Source organism: Cibotium barometz, chromosome 39, assembly GCF_041138505.1.
Source record: "Cibotium barometz isolate CiBa-2024 chromosome 39, ASM4113850v1, whole genome shotgun sequence".
Classification (NCBI taxonomy): domain Eukaryota; kingdom Viridiplantae; phylum Streptophyta; class Polypodiopsida; order Cyatheales; family Cibotiaceae; genus Cibotium; species Cibotium barometz.
In genome coordinates this window covers 12,854,272-12,872,934 of record NC_141084.1, presented here as the reverse complement: position 1 = coordinate 12,872,934, position 18,663 = coordinate 12,854,272, and the positions used below count along the sequence as shown (strand labels likewise).

General features: G+C 40.9%; 1 protein-coding gene across 2 annotated transcripts; it reads right to left on the bottom strand.

Annotated features, from left to right (window-relative positions):
- Positions 1–15,017: 15,017 nt before the first annotated feature.
- LOC147615741 (uncharacterized) lies at positions 15,018–17,921 on the bottom strand. 2 transcript variants are annotated; one of them, XM_086778325.1, is made up of 2 exons: positions 17,430–17,921; positions 15,018–17,196 (listed from the first exon to the last, which is right to left on the bottom strand). In XM_086778325.1, exon 2 carries the CDS (start codon positions 17,192–17,194, stop codon positions 15,116–15,118), a length of 2,079 nt encoding a protein of 692 aa, XP_086634451.1. In that variant the 5' UTR covers positions 17,195–17,196; positions 17,430–17,921; the 3' UTR covers positions 15,018–15,115. The 2 variants fall into 2 exon arrangements, with proteins under 2 accessions (XP_086634451.1, XP_086634450.1); XM_086778324.1 differs by having other exon boundaries at positions 17,749–17,890.
- Positions 17,922–18,663: the final 742 nt, after the last annotated feature.

The window sequence follows — 18,663 nt, the reverse complement described above, 5'->3', positions numbered from 1 at the left end:
TCAGCGACGACTGGATTTACACCATTCATGTTAATGTATGGATTCCAGCCGAGATCTCCAATGGCTGTAGGCCTAGAAAAGGAGAAGATTCAATCTGTCAAGGATTTCCTTGAAGATATGAATGATATGCTCAAAGCTGTACGCGAGAGCATTCGTAGCGCACAGGATCGCGCTAAAACATTTGCCTATAAAGGACGCAGACAAGTGACCTTTGCAGAAGGTGACTTTGTATTTTTAAAGGTTCCTGCGTAGTCAGCAACCATGAAAACGGGAAAGTGTGATAAACTTTCTCCTAGATATTGCGGTCCTTTCAAGGTCCTTAAGATATTGGGGACGTAGCCTACAAACTTGAGTTACCGGAGAGTTCTCAAGTTCATCCTGTCTTCCATGTCAGTAAACTGAAGATATCAGTTCACGGGTTAGAGAATGCAGTTTCTCCAGAGATTTTGGTGGACTTGATAGAGCCACCAAAGATACCACATGAATCTGAAAAGATTCTATAGTATCGTGACAGACAAACCCGACATAAAGTGTACCAGGAGGTACTTGTTAAATAGACAGATAGGGATGAGGAGTAGCAACCTGGGAACGCCGTAGTGCAATTTCCAAAAGGTTTCCCCAGTTTGTTTTCGAGGACGAAAACTCTTCTTAAGGGGGGGGTAATGTCACGTAGGCTGTAATGCCTGTGACCGACGGCAGACCGGATGGCCATGTCCGGGGTTCAGTGGGAGAGGACGCCCGTGCGGAGTCATGGGCGGCCAGGCTAGTGTGGACGGCAGGTCACACACTATATAGCTTGGGGGATGAGGGGCAATCCTCATTCTTCCTCTATGGCTGGGTGGTGAGCCAGAGGCCGTCCCCTCTTGTGGAATGCCCATAGCGGCGTTACGGGAATGTAACACCTTTGGATGAGAAGCATGAGTGCAGAAGCTATATGGCAGACATAAGGACCTATTCTCTCAAAAAGGAGAGTAGCCACAAGAACCTGTTGCTCCCAAGGTGGTAACCAAAGAGAAAAGAAAAAGAGAAAAACATAAGGGAGTCAAAAAAACCTCCTACCTAAAAATGGTAGAATATTATAAGAAATTCCCAATGATCTTTAATAGCCATTACATTTTTGTTAAGCCTATAGCTCACTATTCTTTTGGCTAAGTTAATGTAGTAGCTGCTCTATGAGTACATATCCATACACATACACTAGAGAACATTTGCACGACCAGAGCCTCACCATCAGCAACTTTCCAGGTACATCTTCAAACGAAGCTAGAGTCTTCACAACACATTGATCTCTATTCCTTAGTGAAGATGTCTATATTAGCCTTGTAAGTCGACGTAATTCTTTCATGCCTCACCAACAAGTGGCTACCTCAACAAGTAGCAGCTAAATAAGAGTCTTTTTGACTCATTTAATGTACTTCATGTTTATCTGCTTCATACAGTACTTAAATATACATAAAACCATAAGAAAGCACATGGGAAGAAGCATGCAAGAACAAGTCCTACTCAACAACATTTGACAAGAATCCTGCCACACAAAGGGACATCATCGAAGGACAAATTCTTCAAGTGATGAATGTCATTTCAATGAATCAAATGAGGAACCGAGAATCACAATCTTGTTTAGATGATTTTGTCTACGTTCCTCCGGATCCCTCCTTCTCTTCTTCCCCATTATTAACATCTCTTAGGTTCCCTAACTAACTCCAATAACACATAGCTGTGCTTGTTGTGATTGCTAAAAACAAAGTGAGCAAAAAATATAACCCACAAAAAAACACTCACAAAAAATATAAATATGTAGTCACTCGCAAAAACCCCCACCACCCCACCCCATTACTCAACATCAAAAGCCATGAACAAAGCTTGTCGATTCTCCCCACATAAAGGTCTTTAACACGATCACGAGGACACAATTGGCATTAGGAAGGGAAGAATGTTAACCCATTTCTAGGGTTAACAAGAGTTATTGCCATTATCTTACATCAAGGAGTCAAGGTAGATACACCAAAAGATCATACATTCAAGATATGAAGCAATGGTGTCCAAATCTACAACTTGGATGGGCGCCCATAATGGTCCGATGGAATAATTATGGTGATTTTTGCTTCAAGAGCATGTGGTAGTAAGTTAGGATGAAGTCCCAAGTGATGTACTTCATGGATATTTTATGAGAGTAGTCATTGTAATAGCATTAGGCCTCTTATGAGCCTAAAGCGTCTGGCCAGCCACCACAGTTTAAGTGAGTGTGAACACTTATGGTCATGTATATAAGTAAAAATATCTCATAATACAAAGAATTTTCCCATTGTGCAATAGAGTATGGCTCATAATCCATGCCAGTGAGTGTGTGTGAGTAAAGTGAGGTGAGAGGAGGGATGAGTACACCTAGTGCAACACGGTAGTGTGACAACGCTCACGGGAGGCACGGTAGAGTTGCTTCTCAAGGGGTTGTGGAGGTTGGAGACCTCAAGGGTTACAAGCTCAGCCATTGAAAAGATCCCTACTACGATAGTTGCTGTTCCAGGTAATCTTCTTGTTGGATGTGTTTTGATGGGAGTTTGGTGAGCCATAACACCTCTTTTAAGGGTATGTCTGTCATACCTTTTATAAGCAACTTGAATACTTTAGCCACATATATGGTTGTAAACAGGACGGATGGTAGCTTGATAATTTCCTCTTCTATAGCCTCTCTTGCTATTCATCCACATGGAGGTTGATTTGTAGCTCTCCCCATGCCAGTTTTGTGAACTCCTTCAGGCCTACTTTCTCCAACCACTTCTCGTGCCTTTCTATTTCCTATGGTAGGGTTGGGCAGAGGTGCTCGAACTCCACGGTTGTTATTGCACATGGGGCGTTGAGCGGTGAAAGTGACCAAGGTGTGTAGTAGGCAAGGTTGTAGAGAGTGGAGGTAGTTAGAAAGCATAGAGAATGAAGGTTGAAGAGAGTGGAGGTAGTGAGCAAGCACAGTGTTACAATAAGGGGGATGGGGTTGTTCACCCAAACTAAGAGGTCCCTTGGTGGTGCTGACCATTGGACCATGCATGGACACACTCTCAACATCAAGATCTTTATGATAGCCCACGATCTTTGCTTTTCTCGTCTATATAAATAGCACAAAAAGTTATGGAAATAATGAGTGGATAGGGATAAGCATTTAATACTGCTATTTCCTTCCTTGCCATCCGATAAATTCTACATGGGGCCCTTTCTTTCCCTATTACTGGCATTGCAAGTCTGACATTTGGCTCTTCCTTTTTCCAGCATACCTTAATCATCACCATACCTATTCCATTTTGCATTGTTCCTTCTTTTGAAAACTTACCAATTTTGGCAACATCCAGATTGGGATTTTGGTGCTCCTCAATGGACCTATACTATGACTCCCAGCTCTTTGAACATGAATTACTAAATCTAGGCGTTCTTTCTAGCTATGCCTATCTCTTCCTGTAGAACTTGGTATTACTAATAGCAATGCTACATACCCACTCTTATCTCTCTTACTTCTTCCTAATCATAACTCCTAATCACATTGATTCCAAGAAGCTTCAAGAGCTTCCAAATCCTCTTTGGTTTTCGAAATCAAAACAAACACGCATTCCGCTCAAGAGAGGAAAAAAGACATAGAAATCCTCAAGCCACATGCTACGAATGGTAGTCATACGACAAGTGGGAGCAAAGGTCTCATCAAAATCAATGCCCTTTTCTTGAGCATAACCCTTTGCAACAAGTCTAGCCTTATAGCGATCAACACTGCCATTTGGCTTTCGTTTCAACTTAAAAACCCACTTACATCCAATGGCCTTTTTACCAATAGGCAAATGACATAAAGACCATGTACCATTCTTCATTATAGCATCATATTCACTTTGCATTGCAGCCAACCAATTTTTTGATTTTTGTGCCTCATCAAATGAAAGAGGTTCTTCCTCTTCACACATACTAGACACAGCCAAAGCATAACAATCTGATGCATAAGAGGCATGCTGAAAACCTGAACGAGTACGACTAGATATAGGTGCATCAATTTTACTATCATGCAAGGTTTGCACCAGCCATTTAGGCATATTTCTAGCCTGCTCATTTTCAGCCCTATCCTCAGAAATTACATCCTGTAAATTTGCATCAGAAACAGGCTGATCTATGATGTTGTTTAAAATTTGCATAGGCTGAATATTTGCCTCATTAGGACTTACATTTGAATTCCCACATGTAAACAGAGGCAACAATGTATCAAATACATTCCGTGAGCTCACACCTGTCTCTTTGGTACATGATAACAAAGGCTGCACAGCATCTTCCACAAAAACATCTCGACTAATCAAGATACGCTTTGACTGTGGATGATACAATCTGTAACCCTTGCTTTCAGCACTGTAACCAACAAAAATGCATTTGACAGCCTTATCATCCAATTTTATGCGTTGTTGCACGGGCACTAAAGCATAGGCCAAGCAACCAAAGACATGCAAGTGACCAATAGAAGGCTTCCTGCCATGCCAAGCTTCGTATGGAGTAATAGACTGCAAGGCCTTAGTGGGACACCTATTGAGTACATATGCAGCACACATGACAGCCTCAAGCCAAAACGCATGTGGCAAAGCTTAGCTCTTGACCATACATCGTGCCATCTCCATAAGTGACCTGTTTTTTCTCTCAGCAACACCATTTTGCTGAGGGGTATACGGCACTGTACATTGGTGTTTTATCCCACGACTAGCCAGAAATGCATCAAACTCTTTAGACAAGTACTCCCGCCCTCGACGATCAGAACGGAGGGTGCCCACAGTACAATTGGATACATTTTCAACCATAAGAAAAAACTATTTGAAGCACAAAAACACTTCGGACTTTGCCTTCAGTGGATATATCCATGCATGCCTTGAGTAATCATCAATGAAAGTCACGAAGTACAAGTGTTTACCAAATGACGGAGTTTGCATAGGCCCACATACATCACTATGTACAAGTTGCAATTTGCGAGTGGCCCGCACAGAACCATCCTTTGGAAACGCAAAACACTGCATTTTGCCCAAAATACAGCCTTCACAAACATGTTTCAATGGTGCCTCAAGAGAGGGGGCAATGAAGCAACCATATCAAATTTTTGCAAACGCAGCAAACTAGCAAAGTTCAGATGACCAAAACGAGCATGCCATAGTTTTGCATTTGAAACTGCCTTTTCATCAGAAACTGCATTTGCTGAATCTTCCACACACTTGTCATAAGAATTGAGCCTATACAGCCCACGAAACAAGGTGCCAGATGAATAATCGTATCACCAGAAGTCAAATCATGAACAGTACATCTGTCATCCACAAATTTGACTACAAATCCAAGTCTAGCAAGCGCAGAGACAGACAATAGATTTTTCTTTATCCCAGGCACATACAAAGCATCTGAAAGTGTGAAGCGCTGCCATTTGCAGCAGTAAGCATAATTTTACCAACGCCCTTCACTGGGTAAGAAGCATTATTGGCACATGTGACAGTATTCCCATTAGAGACAGCCTCAAGACAAGTGAACATATCACGATGTGAGGTAATGTGCTTTGTAGCACCACTGTCAAAATACCATACATTAGAGTCAACAGAAACTGCCAAACATGCATCATGTATAGATGGGTCATACTGGCAGCATACGCTAAACGCCCATTCTGTATCCTGTACAACATTTGCAGAATCTGCATTTGTAGAAGCATCCACTATTGTGGCTGCATTTGACTCTTTCTTCTTTGCCTCTTTAGCCTTTAGTTTAGGGCAATTCTTAATGACATGATCATTTGCCTTACAATAGTTGCACCTGATCTTTTTCTAGCCTTTATCAAGAGCCTTCTCAGACTTATTGTTTCTACCTATGGAAGGAGAAGAAGTTGTAGACCTACTAATAGGAGAAGAAACAGTGGAAGGCGCTGCCTTACCACTTCTTCTCTGCTCTGCTGGACAGCAATAAATGCTTGATCAACTGCACGCGGCCTGGCCCTCTTTTGCCTGGACTGCGCTTCTTGCAAGAGCTTGTTGACTAAAGTATCATACTTGACAGCATCAGGTCTGTCCTCAGTAAGAAGTCTCCACGTGGAAGCAAAAGTCCGATATGTCTCAGGTAAAGCATCAAGAACAGTCTGCACACAAGAGAATGATCAGGAATAATCTCACCTATAGAAATCAACTGTTCTTTGAGATCTTTAATCTCAGCAAGAAAAACATTCATGTCATCATCTTCCTGCATAATCTTCAATTCTAGCTCTTTACGCAGGTAAGAGATTTTTGCCTCGTTACGACCTGCATACAAACCAGCTAGAATATCCCAAGCCTGTTTTGCTGTTTTAGCTGAACGAATATGTGGGGTGATGTTACGTTTGACAGAAAGTGCAATCAAGGCATGAGTATCATCCCAACAAGCTTGTTCAGCAGTGGGTAAAATAGCAGCAACAGTAGAGCTGCTAGAACCTGCAACATCCTCAACAGATCCTACATCCACAGAACCTGGACGTACATCCATACCCTGCACAATGTTCCACACTCCTTTTGCAACCAAAACATGCTGCATCATGTATGCCCAAAGTGGGTAGTTGCTGTCTCCATCCAGTTTGTCTTCAGCAGACAACATGCGAAATACATCATTGCTGTTATCAGCCATGGCCACTGACTGAAACTGATGCAAAAGCTGCCTGTATTGAAGCAAAGACTGAACAGAAAACAACTCGTGCTATGTAGCACGGTCCACAATAGAATACGTATGCCTGTTTTGCAGAAAACTGCACTGTCGAAATTTCTGCAGAAAATGACGAAAACACCTATACATAACTTGCAATGCAAAAACGGAGCCCGAAACGACCTCAGATGCGATTTCTGAGAACGCAGAGCCATGCGGGCAAATTTGCAGAGTATAGGGACCTACAAGCGATCGTGAAAGCTCACCTCAATCGGAGAACGTGAGTCGGAGGGTGCTGGCGGCGTAGTCCTGGGAGCCGATGCCTGCTCTGATACCAATTGTTGGAATTAGGGTTGCAGGAAAGCACACAAAGCTTGGAGAAGAAGAAGCAAGAATGCACACAACACACAATGTATTAGATTGTGTCAATGTACAAAAGATAAGTTAGCCCTAGAAGGATGGGCGTATATACAAGCTGGGGGAAAAAACCTCCTAAAGAGGAAAAAAGTGCCCCCGCGGTCCTAAGTGTGTTCACATACATCACTGCCTATATATATATGGCAACACTTGAGAAGTCCTATTAGGGGAGAGGTAATCTTGGCATAACTTTGAATAAATATCTAGTACCATCTTGTCAAACCAAGAAACCCTTGAACTTCATTCACAGTCTTTGACTCTGGCCAATTGATGATAGCTTTCACTTTGGCTGGATTAGCTGAGATTCCATCCTTTGAAACAATGAAGCCCATATATATTCAACGCAATGAGTAAACAAGGTGCATTTACTCTTTTTTTGCAAAGATCTTATGCTTTCTCAAAATTTCCAAAACTTTACAAACATGCTTCTCATAGTCACCAACATTCTTTGAATAAATGAAGATGTCATCAAAGAACACGAGAACAAAATTGTCCAAATGTTCTCTATTTTTTTTTGGAATTAACCGATTAAAAGTTGTAGGGATATTTGTAATACCAAAGGGAATTACCGTGAATTCATAATGTCCATACGTTGTATTGAAGGTGGTCTTTGGTATGTCTTGCTCCTTAATTCTGATCTCATTTGATAGTACTCAGATTTTAGATTAATCTTTGTGAATACCTGAGCATAATAAAGATGATCCAAAAGCTTGTTTATCCTAGGGATCAGATATTTATTTTTAATTGTTAACTGATTCAATCCCCTAATCAATACATAACCTCAAGGTGTCATCCTTCTTCTTCTGAAAAAGTGTAGGAACACTCCAAGGAGATACACTAGGTTAGACAAACTTTTTCTCCAAGAGCTACCTCAATCCTTAAGCTCAATGGCCTTGGGAATACACATCTTATAGGCCCTCTTTGCAGTAGGTTGTGCACCTAGTATCAGCTCAATTTCATGATCCACTTTACAAATTGGGGGTATTTTGTCAAATCCTCTAGAAACACATCAACATAATCACTTAGCCATTCAAGGTCTTTAGAATTTTCCTCTTTTTCTTGGCAACATAAATTGCATGCTTTTTTCTCAGATCCTTAAGCATCCTAGATGTATTTCAGGAAGAGCTTCCGTCACTCCGATCCCTTTCAGCTTATTCTAGTGAATATCCATAAAGGTAATGGCTCCTTTGTGGCAACGAATGTTGGCCTGATTTTAAGTGAGCCAATATATTCCTACAATACTGTCATACAACCCTAGAGGCAAGATTTTGAATCTACATGTAGTTGCACTATCATCCACAAAAAATTAAATGTTATCTATCTCATGGAGGGTGAGTAGCATCTTCCCACTAGCCAATTCAATTTGCATTGGTTTACCACTTGTGTGGTCTAGATTTACCTTTCATAAGCAGCCAGGTGTTATGAACGAATGAGTACTATCAAAATCAATTAGAAGCTTAAATTGTTTACTATGGTAGTTCACTAGTGCTTGGTTGATGGAAAATTGTTGGTTCTAACCCTGATGTTCAATGTCTACATGATTTCTCCCTTTTTCTTCCAAGTCTACAACAATAAACGGCTTTAGAAATGGTAGACTGGGTTGGGAAGTTCCTTCTCTGATTTTCCTAATTATGGGGTGGAGGTCCTTGGTTACTTTGCACCCAAGCAGCATGTCTCTAGAAGCGGGATCTTGTGGTATTTTGAGTAGAATGGGTTGTGGGCTGGTGCATTGGGCATTCACTCATGATGTGCTTAGGCTGCTAGCACCGAGAACATCTTCTCTACCTTCGGAGTTATCGCAGTGACCCATCCATTATCTATGACTCATCCCTTTGTGGACTCATACCTTGAGAACCCTGGTTAGATCCTCTACTTCTGCTTCATTTTTACTTGGGCATTTCCTTATTGCTAGATGGAGCAAAGTTCTCTTTGGAGCAGGGGGAGGTAAATTCTTTGGCTAGTTGGTTTCTTTAGGAAAGGCCTTAGCAAAGTCCTTTGCCATTCTTTCTACTTTTGCAATGGAATCTGGCTTGGCATTCCTTACATGAGTATCCATGGGAGGGTCAAGTATTCTGATAAATCTTTTCAAAAGAGCAGTTTCATCCATAGATGGGGCGAAATGAATGAGGTCCACATACATATGGTGGTATGCCTCTATCGAATTTCCTTCTTGGCCAAGCTCTAAAAACTCATTCATTTTATCATCTTGATATCTTAGGGGAAAAAATTTGGTAGAAGAAGGTTTTCATATCATCCACCTAAGCTGGTCCTGATTGAGATGATTTGCTTTCACATGATTCTTCTAACTGGATCGAGCTGCTTCGGTAATCTTTAAATGTGGTAAGGCCATCTTACTATGCTCATTAGCCCTCTTTGTAAAAATACTCATCCATAACATCTATCCAGTCTCAACATTAGAAAGATTATTCCCTTCCACCCACGAAATGGAACAGGTTGCACTTTATATAAGGCTTCTCGGATGTCATTGTCTAACTCTTCAACAATGAGCACCACATTCTAGATAGATTTCCCCGATGGCTAATGGTTGCTCTAAAGGTTTTTTTTTCTCAAAATTTGTACAACCATATAAAACTTTGAAATTTTGATAACTTAATAAGGATAAGAAGGTAACGTCTTTATTATATCAAAAGCGTTATTACATCACTGTATTCAACCCCTTGAATCAAACAAATAAAGTTGTCTATTATGATCCACTATTATAAACTTCTGGTGAGGGAGGTATATACTTAGATGATTTAACCTAGATAAATATCCGTTCAAGGTATATATTGGCTTCTACAATGAATCTTATATTCCTTTACTAGATTGATTCTTTCCATGATCATGGTTAAGCATAAGTTCGAAGCATAATAAGGTAGGTAATCAATATTAGTTTCTATACTAAACTTTGCTTCTCTATGATCCCAAATATGCCTCCACATGAAAAGAGGCTGATAAGGGTGGCTGAAATAATGATCTCTATAGCTCTAATAGAAGGCAATTGCTAGAGTTCTATTATTGGCTAAGTGTTAAAACACGATCTCAAAGATTTCTTGTTCTTGTGCGAAAGTCAACATTTGAGCCATTACTACATTTTTTTCAACTTTACACACTTAAAGTTTTAAAAACATAAGATAGTAGGCAAATGAAAAGAAAAACATCATATATTTTATTATGTCAAGTTTATTTATGTACAAACAGATTCATAAATCTCATCAATCTTGCTCCTCTATCCTATCACGAGCTCCCTTCTCAACCCTCATCTAGATGGCCCTGCGATACTCTCTCCTTGTCATGCCATGATAGATGCAGTCCATGACTCGACAGGGAGGGGGGAAAGTATTAGGTTGAGGAATAAAGAAACTAAGAACATGATAAACTTGTCTAAAAGTTCTAAAGTTCTTAGGAATAGGCTCATACAGCTGGGCTGGTCCTCATCCTAAAACGAATCATAGCTAAAGAGACATTCTTTCATATCAGCACATCATAATTACAGTAAGCAGTGATGGGGTTGTGAATAAACCAACAATGCACCGCTCAACCAAGGTCGGAAAGTATAGCTCCTCAAAATGCTGGTAGAGCAAGCCTCTCACGTGCCGACTGTGATTCGATAGTAAATGCTCGAATAAAAGGCCATCATATCATCTTCCTAGGACAATCCATGTATCTCGAGTCATCTGTTATGCCATATGAAAAGAAACCCAATAAAGTACTATAAGTTTCATTTTCAAAAACCGTGCTTTAATATCAAATAGGAGACCCCTACCTCCTAAAAACAGAGAATAATCATAGCAAAAGACTAAATTAAGGGTGAAGAGACTCACTTAGGGCCTTCATAACGACATCAATATCCCATCGCTCGCGTTGGTAATCCAACAATTTTCTCTTCGTAGTTGAATTGGAATAGACCTTACGATAGGAATTAGTACAATTCCTCCAAATAAATGTCCACTTCATAAGAGGCTTTAGCGGCTCCCGTAGGCTAAACACAACCTCTTATTTCTAAATTATTTGTTCTACCGTAACTCTTCTACGACATCTACAATCTAAAGCTAATTCCCATATTTTTTTCAAGTTTCTAAGTTTATAGATAGGTTTGGTCTCTACGTTTGGAAAACACCCACAACTTGGGTCCACCTGGCCGCAAACTTTCTAGTGTCTAAATCCTTTATCAGCTTCGACTAGTTCCATAGACTCTGGCTAACCCCATCCAATCCCATGGATTAGCCCTGCCGCACTCCATTGGGCCTATGGAGCCAATGTGAACTCACATACCCATAATTAAAAAAAAATTCGTTACACATGCAACTCCTATCGTAGATCCTCCAGCCATCTAAGTGAGGTCTCTACCATTCCTCCATGAACACATTCCAATGTCCCGAGATCATCCAAATCCATCGAGAATTCCTTATTCTTCATCAGGTATTAGTAGTCTCTACTTGACTCTCTAAAGTGAAACTCTAAGTCTTCCTATGATCTCTTGGTCTTTATTGTCCCACTAATCAATGAATACTTGAATCTTACCTTTTTACTTTCTTTCTCCTAATGGATTAAATTTTGATCTGCAATACTGAATTTGATGCAATCTCAAATCTAAGAACCCTAAGGTCTCATCCATCCACTAGTTCCATAACATTTTAGAGATTTTATTTTCATAAGTTAATTTAAGATTCTCTCTCTAAGTTTAATCCTAGGTCTAACCCATAGTCCAATCACAATTTTTGGCCTTCAATTTATATTCTGAGATCCTCTAATCTAAATTTCTAAGGTAAAGTTCATCATTAAATTCAGCATTTTAACCCTAATCCCATTCTAGAGGGATAAGGAAAATCTAAAAGATCTTCTCTCTCTAAGTTCATAACAAGATTTAATTGCTAATCAAGCACTAATTCTAATCCCAAGATTCCCTAATAAATTCTAAATCAAGGATTAATGTTAAGAAAATAATCTACTTTCTCTCATATTTCTAGAAAGAGAATACCAAAGAAGCCTTCTCTCTATCATATTTCTAGAGAGAGAATATTAAAGAAGCCTTGTCTCTCTAGAATTTCACCAATTACTCTTAAGTTCCCTAGAGTCACTTCCTAAGGGTATTTTCTTAGGAACCCGACACATTTGTGTGGGTGAAATTACTCTAATAAAGTTTTTAAGATACCCTCTTGAGTAAGAAAATCTCATGCACATACTTGTTGTACAATTAATGCACTAGAGGGGCATTCTCAAATTTAATACTTTCTACTATAAAATTTTATGGGATATTCTAACACTTTTATTTTAGGCAAGAGCTTCAAAATAATTTATTAAAAATCGCCCTTATGCAAAAGAAAAGCCCTATGCACATGCACACTAGGTGGAGTGCACTTGCACATTTAACCAAGCCCAAAAATTAATATTCTATAGTCTAAGTTTTGTGAATATAAACGATCCTAATTAATAAAGTAATAGGCATGGGCACAACCTTAATAGATTGTATCAACAGTTCCCATATAAATTAAACCTACGGTCGCTCTCATTAAATTATTATAGCATGGGAAAATATTGGTCCAAGCTTAATTAATAGTGGACTATAAGGTATACATTCCTAGGTTCCTTTCATCAATTTATCTAAGGTTTAGATGGTCAAATAGCATTAAGTACCATTAAATAACTAATTTATTTTCTTTGGTTAGTTACAAGGATTTAAATAATGAGAGAAAAATATTTCCTTCATTAATTTAAAAACATTGAAATTAAATAAGCAAAGCATAAATTGTACTCAATAATATTTAAATTTAAAAAGGAATAAATAGACTTACATGTATGGAGGCTTGATAAAGATATGCAGAAGTACTGTAAGGTTAAATTAGACTCTCCCACTTGCTCTAGAAATCCATGAGTTTTTTCAGCTTGGGAGATGTGTCCGAATATGACCAAAATTAAAGTACAATAACAAATATGATGCCACTGCTGGGTACTATGACACTATAAGGGGCTAGAGTACTCCTGTAAGAGGTATTAATGATAATAATCTAGCATCTATACCTTCATGAAGGAGGCGTGGGAAAAATGAGAAGGAATGGGTCCCTTTTATAGCCTAGCACCCCCCTTGCATGCATGGATATGCTCCTTGATAAGTAGATGTCATGGCCTACCAGGTACCCTTTTATAGCCTGGCACCCCCCTTGCATGCATGGATATGCTCCTTGATAAGTAGATGTCATGGCCTACCATACAGTCATGGATATGCTATGCTCCTTGATAAGTAGATTTCATGGCCTACCATGCACTCAAGTTAAAGTAAAATGGAGGCTAACCTCATGATTGGAGAAAAGAAACTTCAAGAATGCTTCAAAAACTTCAAGATACTCGATTCAAGCCTTATGGAGCTCTTCCATATGCCTATTGAGTGGTCTACATAGGAAAAATGATGATTATGCCTCAAATTTCACCGCCAACCTTGTTTTTGCCGTCTCCTTTTGATGTTGTAGGTGATGTGTAGCATGTCCAAGAAGCCCCAATAATGCTCAAGAAACACTCAACAAAGCTTGGATGAGCTTCTGGAAGCCTAAAACTTCAATAAAATTTCAAAAATGGAAAAAATGCACAAATTTTGTTTTTGGAATTATCTGAGCAAGAAATGGATCAAAGCTCTATCTCTAATACCAATATGCAAGGAAGGGAGATCCAAATGGAGCTTTAATGGACACAAGATAGAAGAAAGTATGCTTCTACACATCCAAGGTTCCATGGAAGCTTGAAGGAGCTCTCAAAGAAGTGTGTTAGTAGAATGATTAGTATATTGAGAAGCTTGAAGGAGCTCTCAAAGAGGAGAATGATTAGTATATTGATTAGTGTAGGATTAGGCCCAATATTTGTCTTATATACTTGGCCTTCCTTTCACAATTATTTAAGTATGCCCATGCCCAAACTTAACAAGCATATAGGCCATAGTCCATAGCCCACATATAAGTATGTACATGGCCACTTCTCATGTCCATGGGCCCACCGTTGTCACATAGTGACATCAATTCACAGTTAGTTCAACAAAGGAGGTCAATTTCACATCCAAGCAAGGCTAGGTCCTAATCATTGTACTTATATTAATCCATAAATAAAGTAAATACATCAAAAGGTGGGAGTCCTTTATGGGATATTAAGATGCAATCTAGCCTCATTTTCTTCGCTGGTTACCCATAAAGTCTACTAATGGGCACTTGGCTAGTGATAGCAGGTCATCCCACCACCTACTGTAGATGCAGTGCCTCAGCAACACTGCCTTCAGAATTGCCCTGAGGACTCAGTCACTCCCTTGGCTGAGGCAATTCACTTCAGGAACACTTGTAGGGTGACTTGGAGATAGACAACAGCCTTCCTACACATGTGGAGCCTTGGGTCCCTTTCTCATCCAGGACAACAGCAATCTTACCTGGCATTTCAGGCCGCCAAAGATGTAGTCTCCCTCCTGAGGGGCCAGCCATGAACTCGCCCCCCCCCCCCCCCAAAAAAAAAAAAACAGAAAAACCTCGAACATCTCATCTCCTTGGAGGGTTGGAATCTGAATATGGGCAGACATTTATTTTTTCTACTAATTGAATGAGGAGGGAGAAGAAAAAACTGCAGCTTTGCTTTGAGGGAGCATTCACATACTGTATAATAGCATCTTCATCCAAAGCCACCCACATTGATAGTAGTAGAGTAGTTCAAACTGGTTACTTTCCTGATGGTAATGAGCACCATATCAGGGCCCATGGTCCAACCAGGGGCTGGACATGAGAGAAATCACTTAGGGTTCCCTACAGCCGGCCAACAAGAATGAAGGGGAATGAAAGGGGGGGGGGGGAACTATAACACAGCCGCCATGCTGGCAGCCGCAAGCAAGCACATTTTACAATAAAGAAACCAAAACAACACCTTGATACAAACAACTAAACAAGAAAATGCCAGTTACTGAACAGGAGAGAACCTTATGAAGCAAATGATTTTACTTCCTGTAAAGCTGAGCAAGAAATGTCAAAAGATGCCAGTTACACCAAAGCAGACAGAAGTAGTGTTGCAGCCTTTCATAACCCTACAGAGAAGGCAACTGGACTGCCTGAGGAGGAGTAAACAAATCCTTTCCTGCGAAAGGTGTGGTCCACTCATGTACACCAAAAGTAGTATTTCCTGATTCACGGGTGATTTCTTGTACTCCAGCTACAGATGGGTCAACCTTCCAGCCATTAAGCCCATTGGTAGACTCTCTCATCAGGTTTGCACTTCCTGACATTGATTGAAATCGCCTGTCCTCTTCAAAGTTCCAGCCAGAACTGCCTTTCTCTTGCAGCTTCAACGAGCCCAAGCTGCTTGAAAGTCCCCACAAACCTCCAGCTTCTGTTGCAGAAGATGGTGATACACTCATACTCCAATCAATGTTCCTGTAGTCACAATTTGCAACAGGACCAGTACTCCAGTCTACAGAAGAATGAGAGAGTCTGGTGCCCCAACCCGTATATAGCCCGTAAGAGGTTACAGATGAATGTATAGAAGAATCAACTTCTCTTGACAGAGGAGCATGTATCTTCTGATCCAGAAGCCCGTTCCCAATTGACATCCAGCGCGAGGCAAGAGACTCTGATTGTATTGAGCCAAGCGGAACATAGTGCCCTTGCATGTCTGCAATCCCTGGGTTCAGATTCTCCACTAGATTGTTGACTGTCTTTAAACCCTTTAACCCTGCATTTCCAGATGCTGAATTAACATAAGGAACAGTGGATGGAGACCCTGAATCCATATAGCCATGACCCCAGCTGGGTGAAGACAGCACAGGGTAAGAGCCTATCCCCCCGTGTAATTGTGAGCTTGTACATAAGAAATGAGGTGATTGACCTGCTATTAGTGGCTCTTTTGATGATGAATTCACAGAAGAATTTCTGACAGGAATGTGGACCAGTTTGGTACCAGTAGCGCTAGAGCCAAACATAAGGCCACTATCTGTTCTAGAACCAGCTGCATGAGTGGGTATATAGGGCAGGGAGCTTTTCTCAGAAATTGATAATGGCTTTGCCTTTTGGACATAACCCCTTGTGTCAGCAGGTGGCAAAAAATTCTGCAGACTAGTCGAGGGGTTTGAGAGCTTCCTGACATCAGTGAAACCTTTAGTTGGTCCCTCTTGAGAAGCATGCACATTCACAGTACTGCCTTGTGGCCTCCCTCTCATGTGGTGCACCACCCCTTTGTCATCCTTTCTTGCTTGATAAGCAAGTTGTGGTCCAACGTTAGCTCTCAGTGGAGTAGTTCCCAAACTGTTAGACGTGGATGTTATTGATTCATCTTTAGAGAATGATGATACATCCTTTACAGCACCTTGAGTAACACTGTGGCCTTCCCCAGGGCTGGGAAGAGTATCCTGGCTGTGAACCCGCCGCAGAAATTCAAGTGCCTTCTCTAAGTCTCCTTCACATGAGATAACAGCTCTTTCAATCTCTGGTCTTGCAAACTTGTATTTCTTCTCTATTTCAGCCATCCGTGCAAGCTCCTCAGAAATATCTATTTTTGGATTGCTGCGTATATTCCAATCCTCGTGCACCTGAACTTCACCGCCCTCAAGTAGCCATGCTACTGACTGCTCAACATGTCCATCATTAAAAATCAGAGACATGGTAGCCCGCTCCTGGGAGAACCCCATTCCTACCAGCTGCTGGGAGAGAGCCTCAAGCTTCTGAGACATAAGATAGCTGGTACACTTGTCCCTCAGTTCCTGTGCTCTTCGCTCCTTCTGTCGCTGATGCTTCCTCTCATTTTTCACCCTTATTTTGTCCCGTTTGTCACTGCCTCCAACGAGTCCAGATTGAATCACTGGTTTTCCAGCTTTATCTTTGCCATTGGCATGTGGCTGGTCCTCTGATTCTCCCGAACAACTTCCAGTGTTCGACATGCACTCCATCTCTGCGCCCCCTCCATTAGAACTGGAATTATCATCATCATCATCAATGGATTTAAATCTCCCATTGAGACCACCTGCTCCAGTGTCTGCAGAGATAGATTCCAGAGTGTGGAATGTGCCAGAGACAGGATTATACGCATTGGCACCACCAGCTGCCTGCGGAGACAATACCTTCCGATCTCTGGCTGCCTGCCTTTCATTGGACTTCTGCTTCCCTGATGACATTGCTGCAGTCCACCCTCATATATCAGCCATTTTTCTGTACAATCAAGCACTAATTCTCTACCCACATAACCAACTTACCAAAAAATGCAGAAATTATCAATAAAATCCATAAAGAAACGATACCTCGCGCCCTAACTTATCCCTAAGCTCATAATGGCAAGCCATTCACTGCGGTAATGGAAAACTGTGAATTTTATGGCAGCATAGTGCCCCCGATTGGTAGAGGTGTCCCTACCTTTTGGTTTTCTCCCTTTGTATGTGTTTTTTAAAAATTAATAGAAGTCTCCTTTCGGGAAGAAAACAACTATTCATTGATTTCGCCGTACTTTTGCAGCCGTAGGGTTTTTGCGCATCTCTGCTCAAAACCCTAAAGCAAGAGGAGAAAATGCTTCCGAGACCCTAGAAAATTAGGGTTTTAGCACAGATCTAAACGCAGGGGTAAATGGATGGATCCAGCCAAAACAAACAAGCAGAGGTTTCAACCCTAAGGGTGAAGCACACAGAAATATCCCACAGAAAATGAGAAATATGTGATGAAGGGATCAAAAGAGCACCTTTAGGTATGCTGGAGATGGGAGAGAAAGGATCCGGATTCTTGCGCCCTGCCTGAAACTCTGCTTGTTTATTGGTGGAATCGTGGATGTGTTTGTGTGTGTGTGGTTTTCCTTGATGGGTCCTGTAAGACTGCGTGAGAGAGAGAAGGGGGGAGGGTAATTTAGTTAATTTCGGAATAACCTAACCCAATCAATTACATTTATGGAACTTTAAACTTGACTTTGTGGCATGGCAAGGGTAAAAAGGGGGGACGGGGAGCAACTCTTTTAACATCATAATCAAAAGAGCAAGCAACCCTGAGTACTATCGTCTTGAAGACCTTTGTTAGATGGCATCAATGGATAGCATTGATCAAAAATCGCATCGCCTTTTTTGGTCATCGGATAAAGTAAACTAGGGTGAGTAAAGTAAACTACGAAAAAACTGGGAAAATTTCATCTTCATAGTTTACTTCCTAGTTTACTAAACGGGCATAGTTTACTTCCTCGTTTACTTAGCACTTCCTAGTTTACTCAGCACTTCCTAGTTTACTTCGTAATTTACATCATGGGATGAGAGTGAATTTGGGTTTGGGAATTAGAAAAATTTGGAGCAAGATGTTATGTGCAAAAGTGAATTTGACAGAGAACCAGAGAGCCAGAGAGCACACATACAAGATAAGGGGTTAATCCACAGTTGTTGTGTGTGTTCCCCACTCACACTTGTATATAACTATAAGTGACATAAGTGACCGTTACAAGTGGGTACATGGCCGGACCCGCACAGCTAAGAGACAGCTATCTAACTAAGGCCCAGAGCCGTTACCCCAACAACCTCCCACTTAAAGGCAATGGGCCTAAGGGGAGTGTGAGTATGTACAGCAATGTACAACAATAGAAGAAGGTCACCTATCCAATACCCATGAGGTCTCGGCA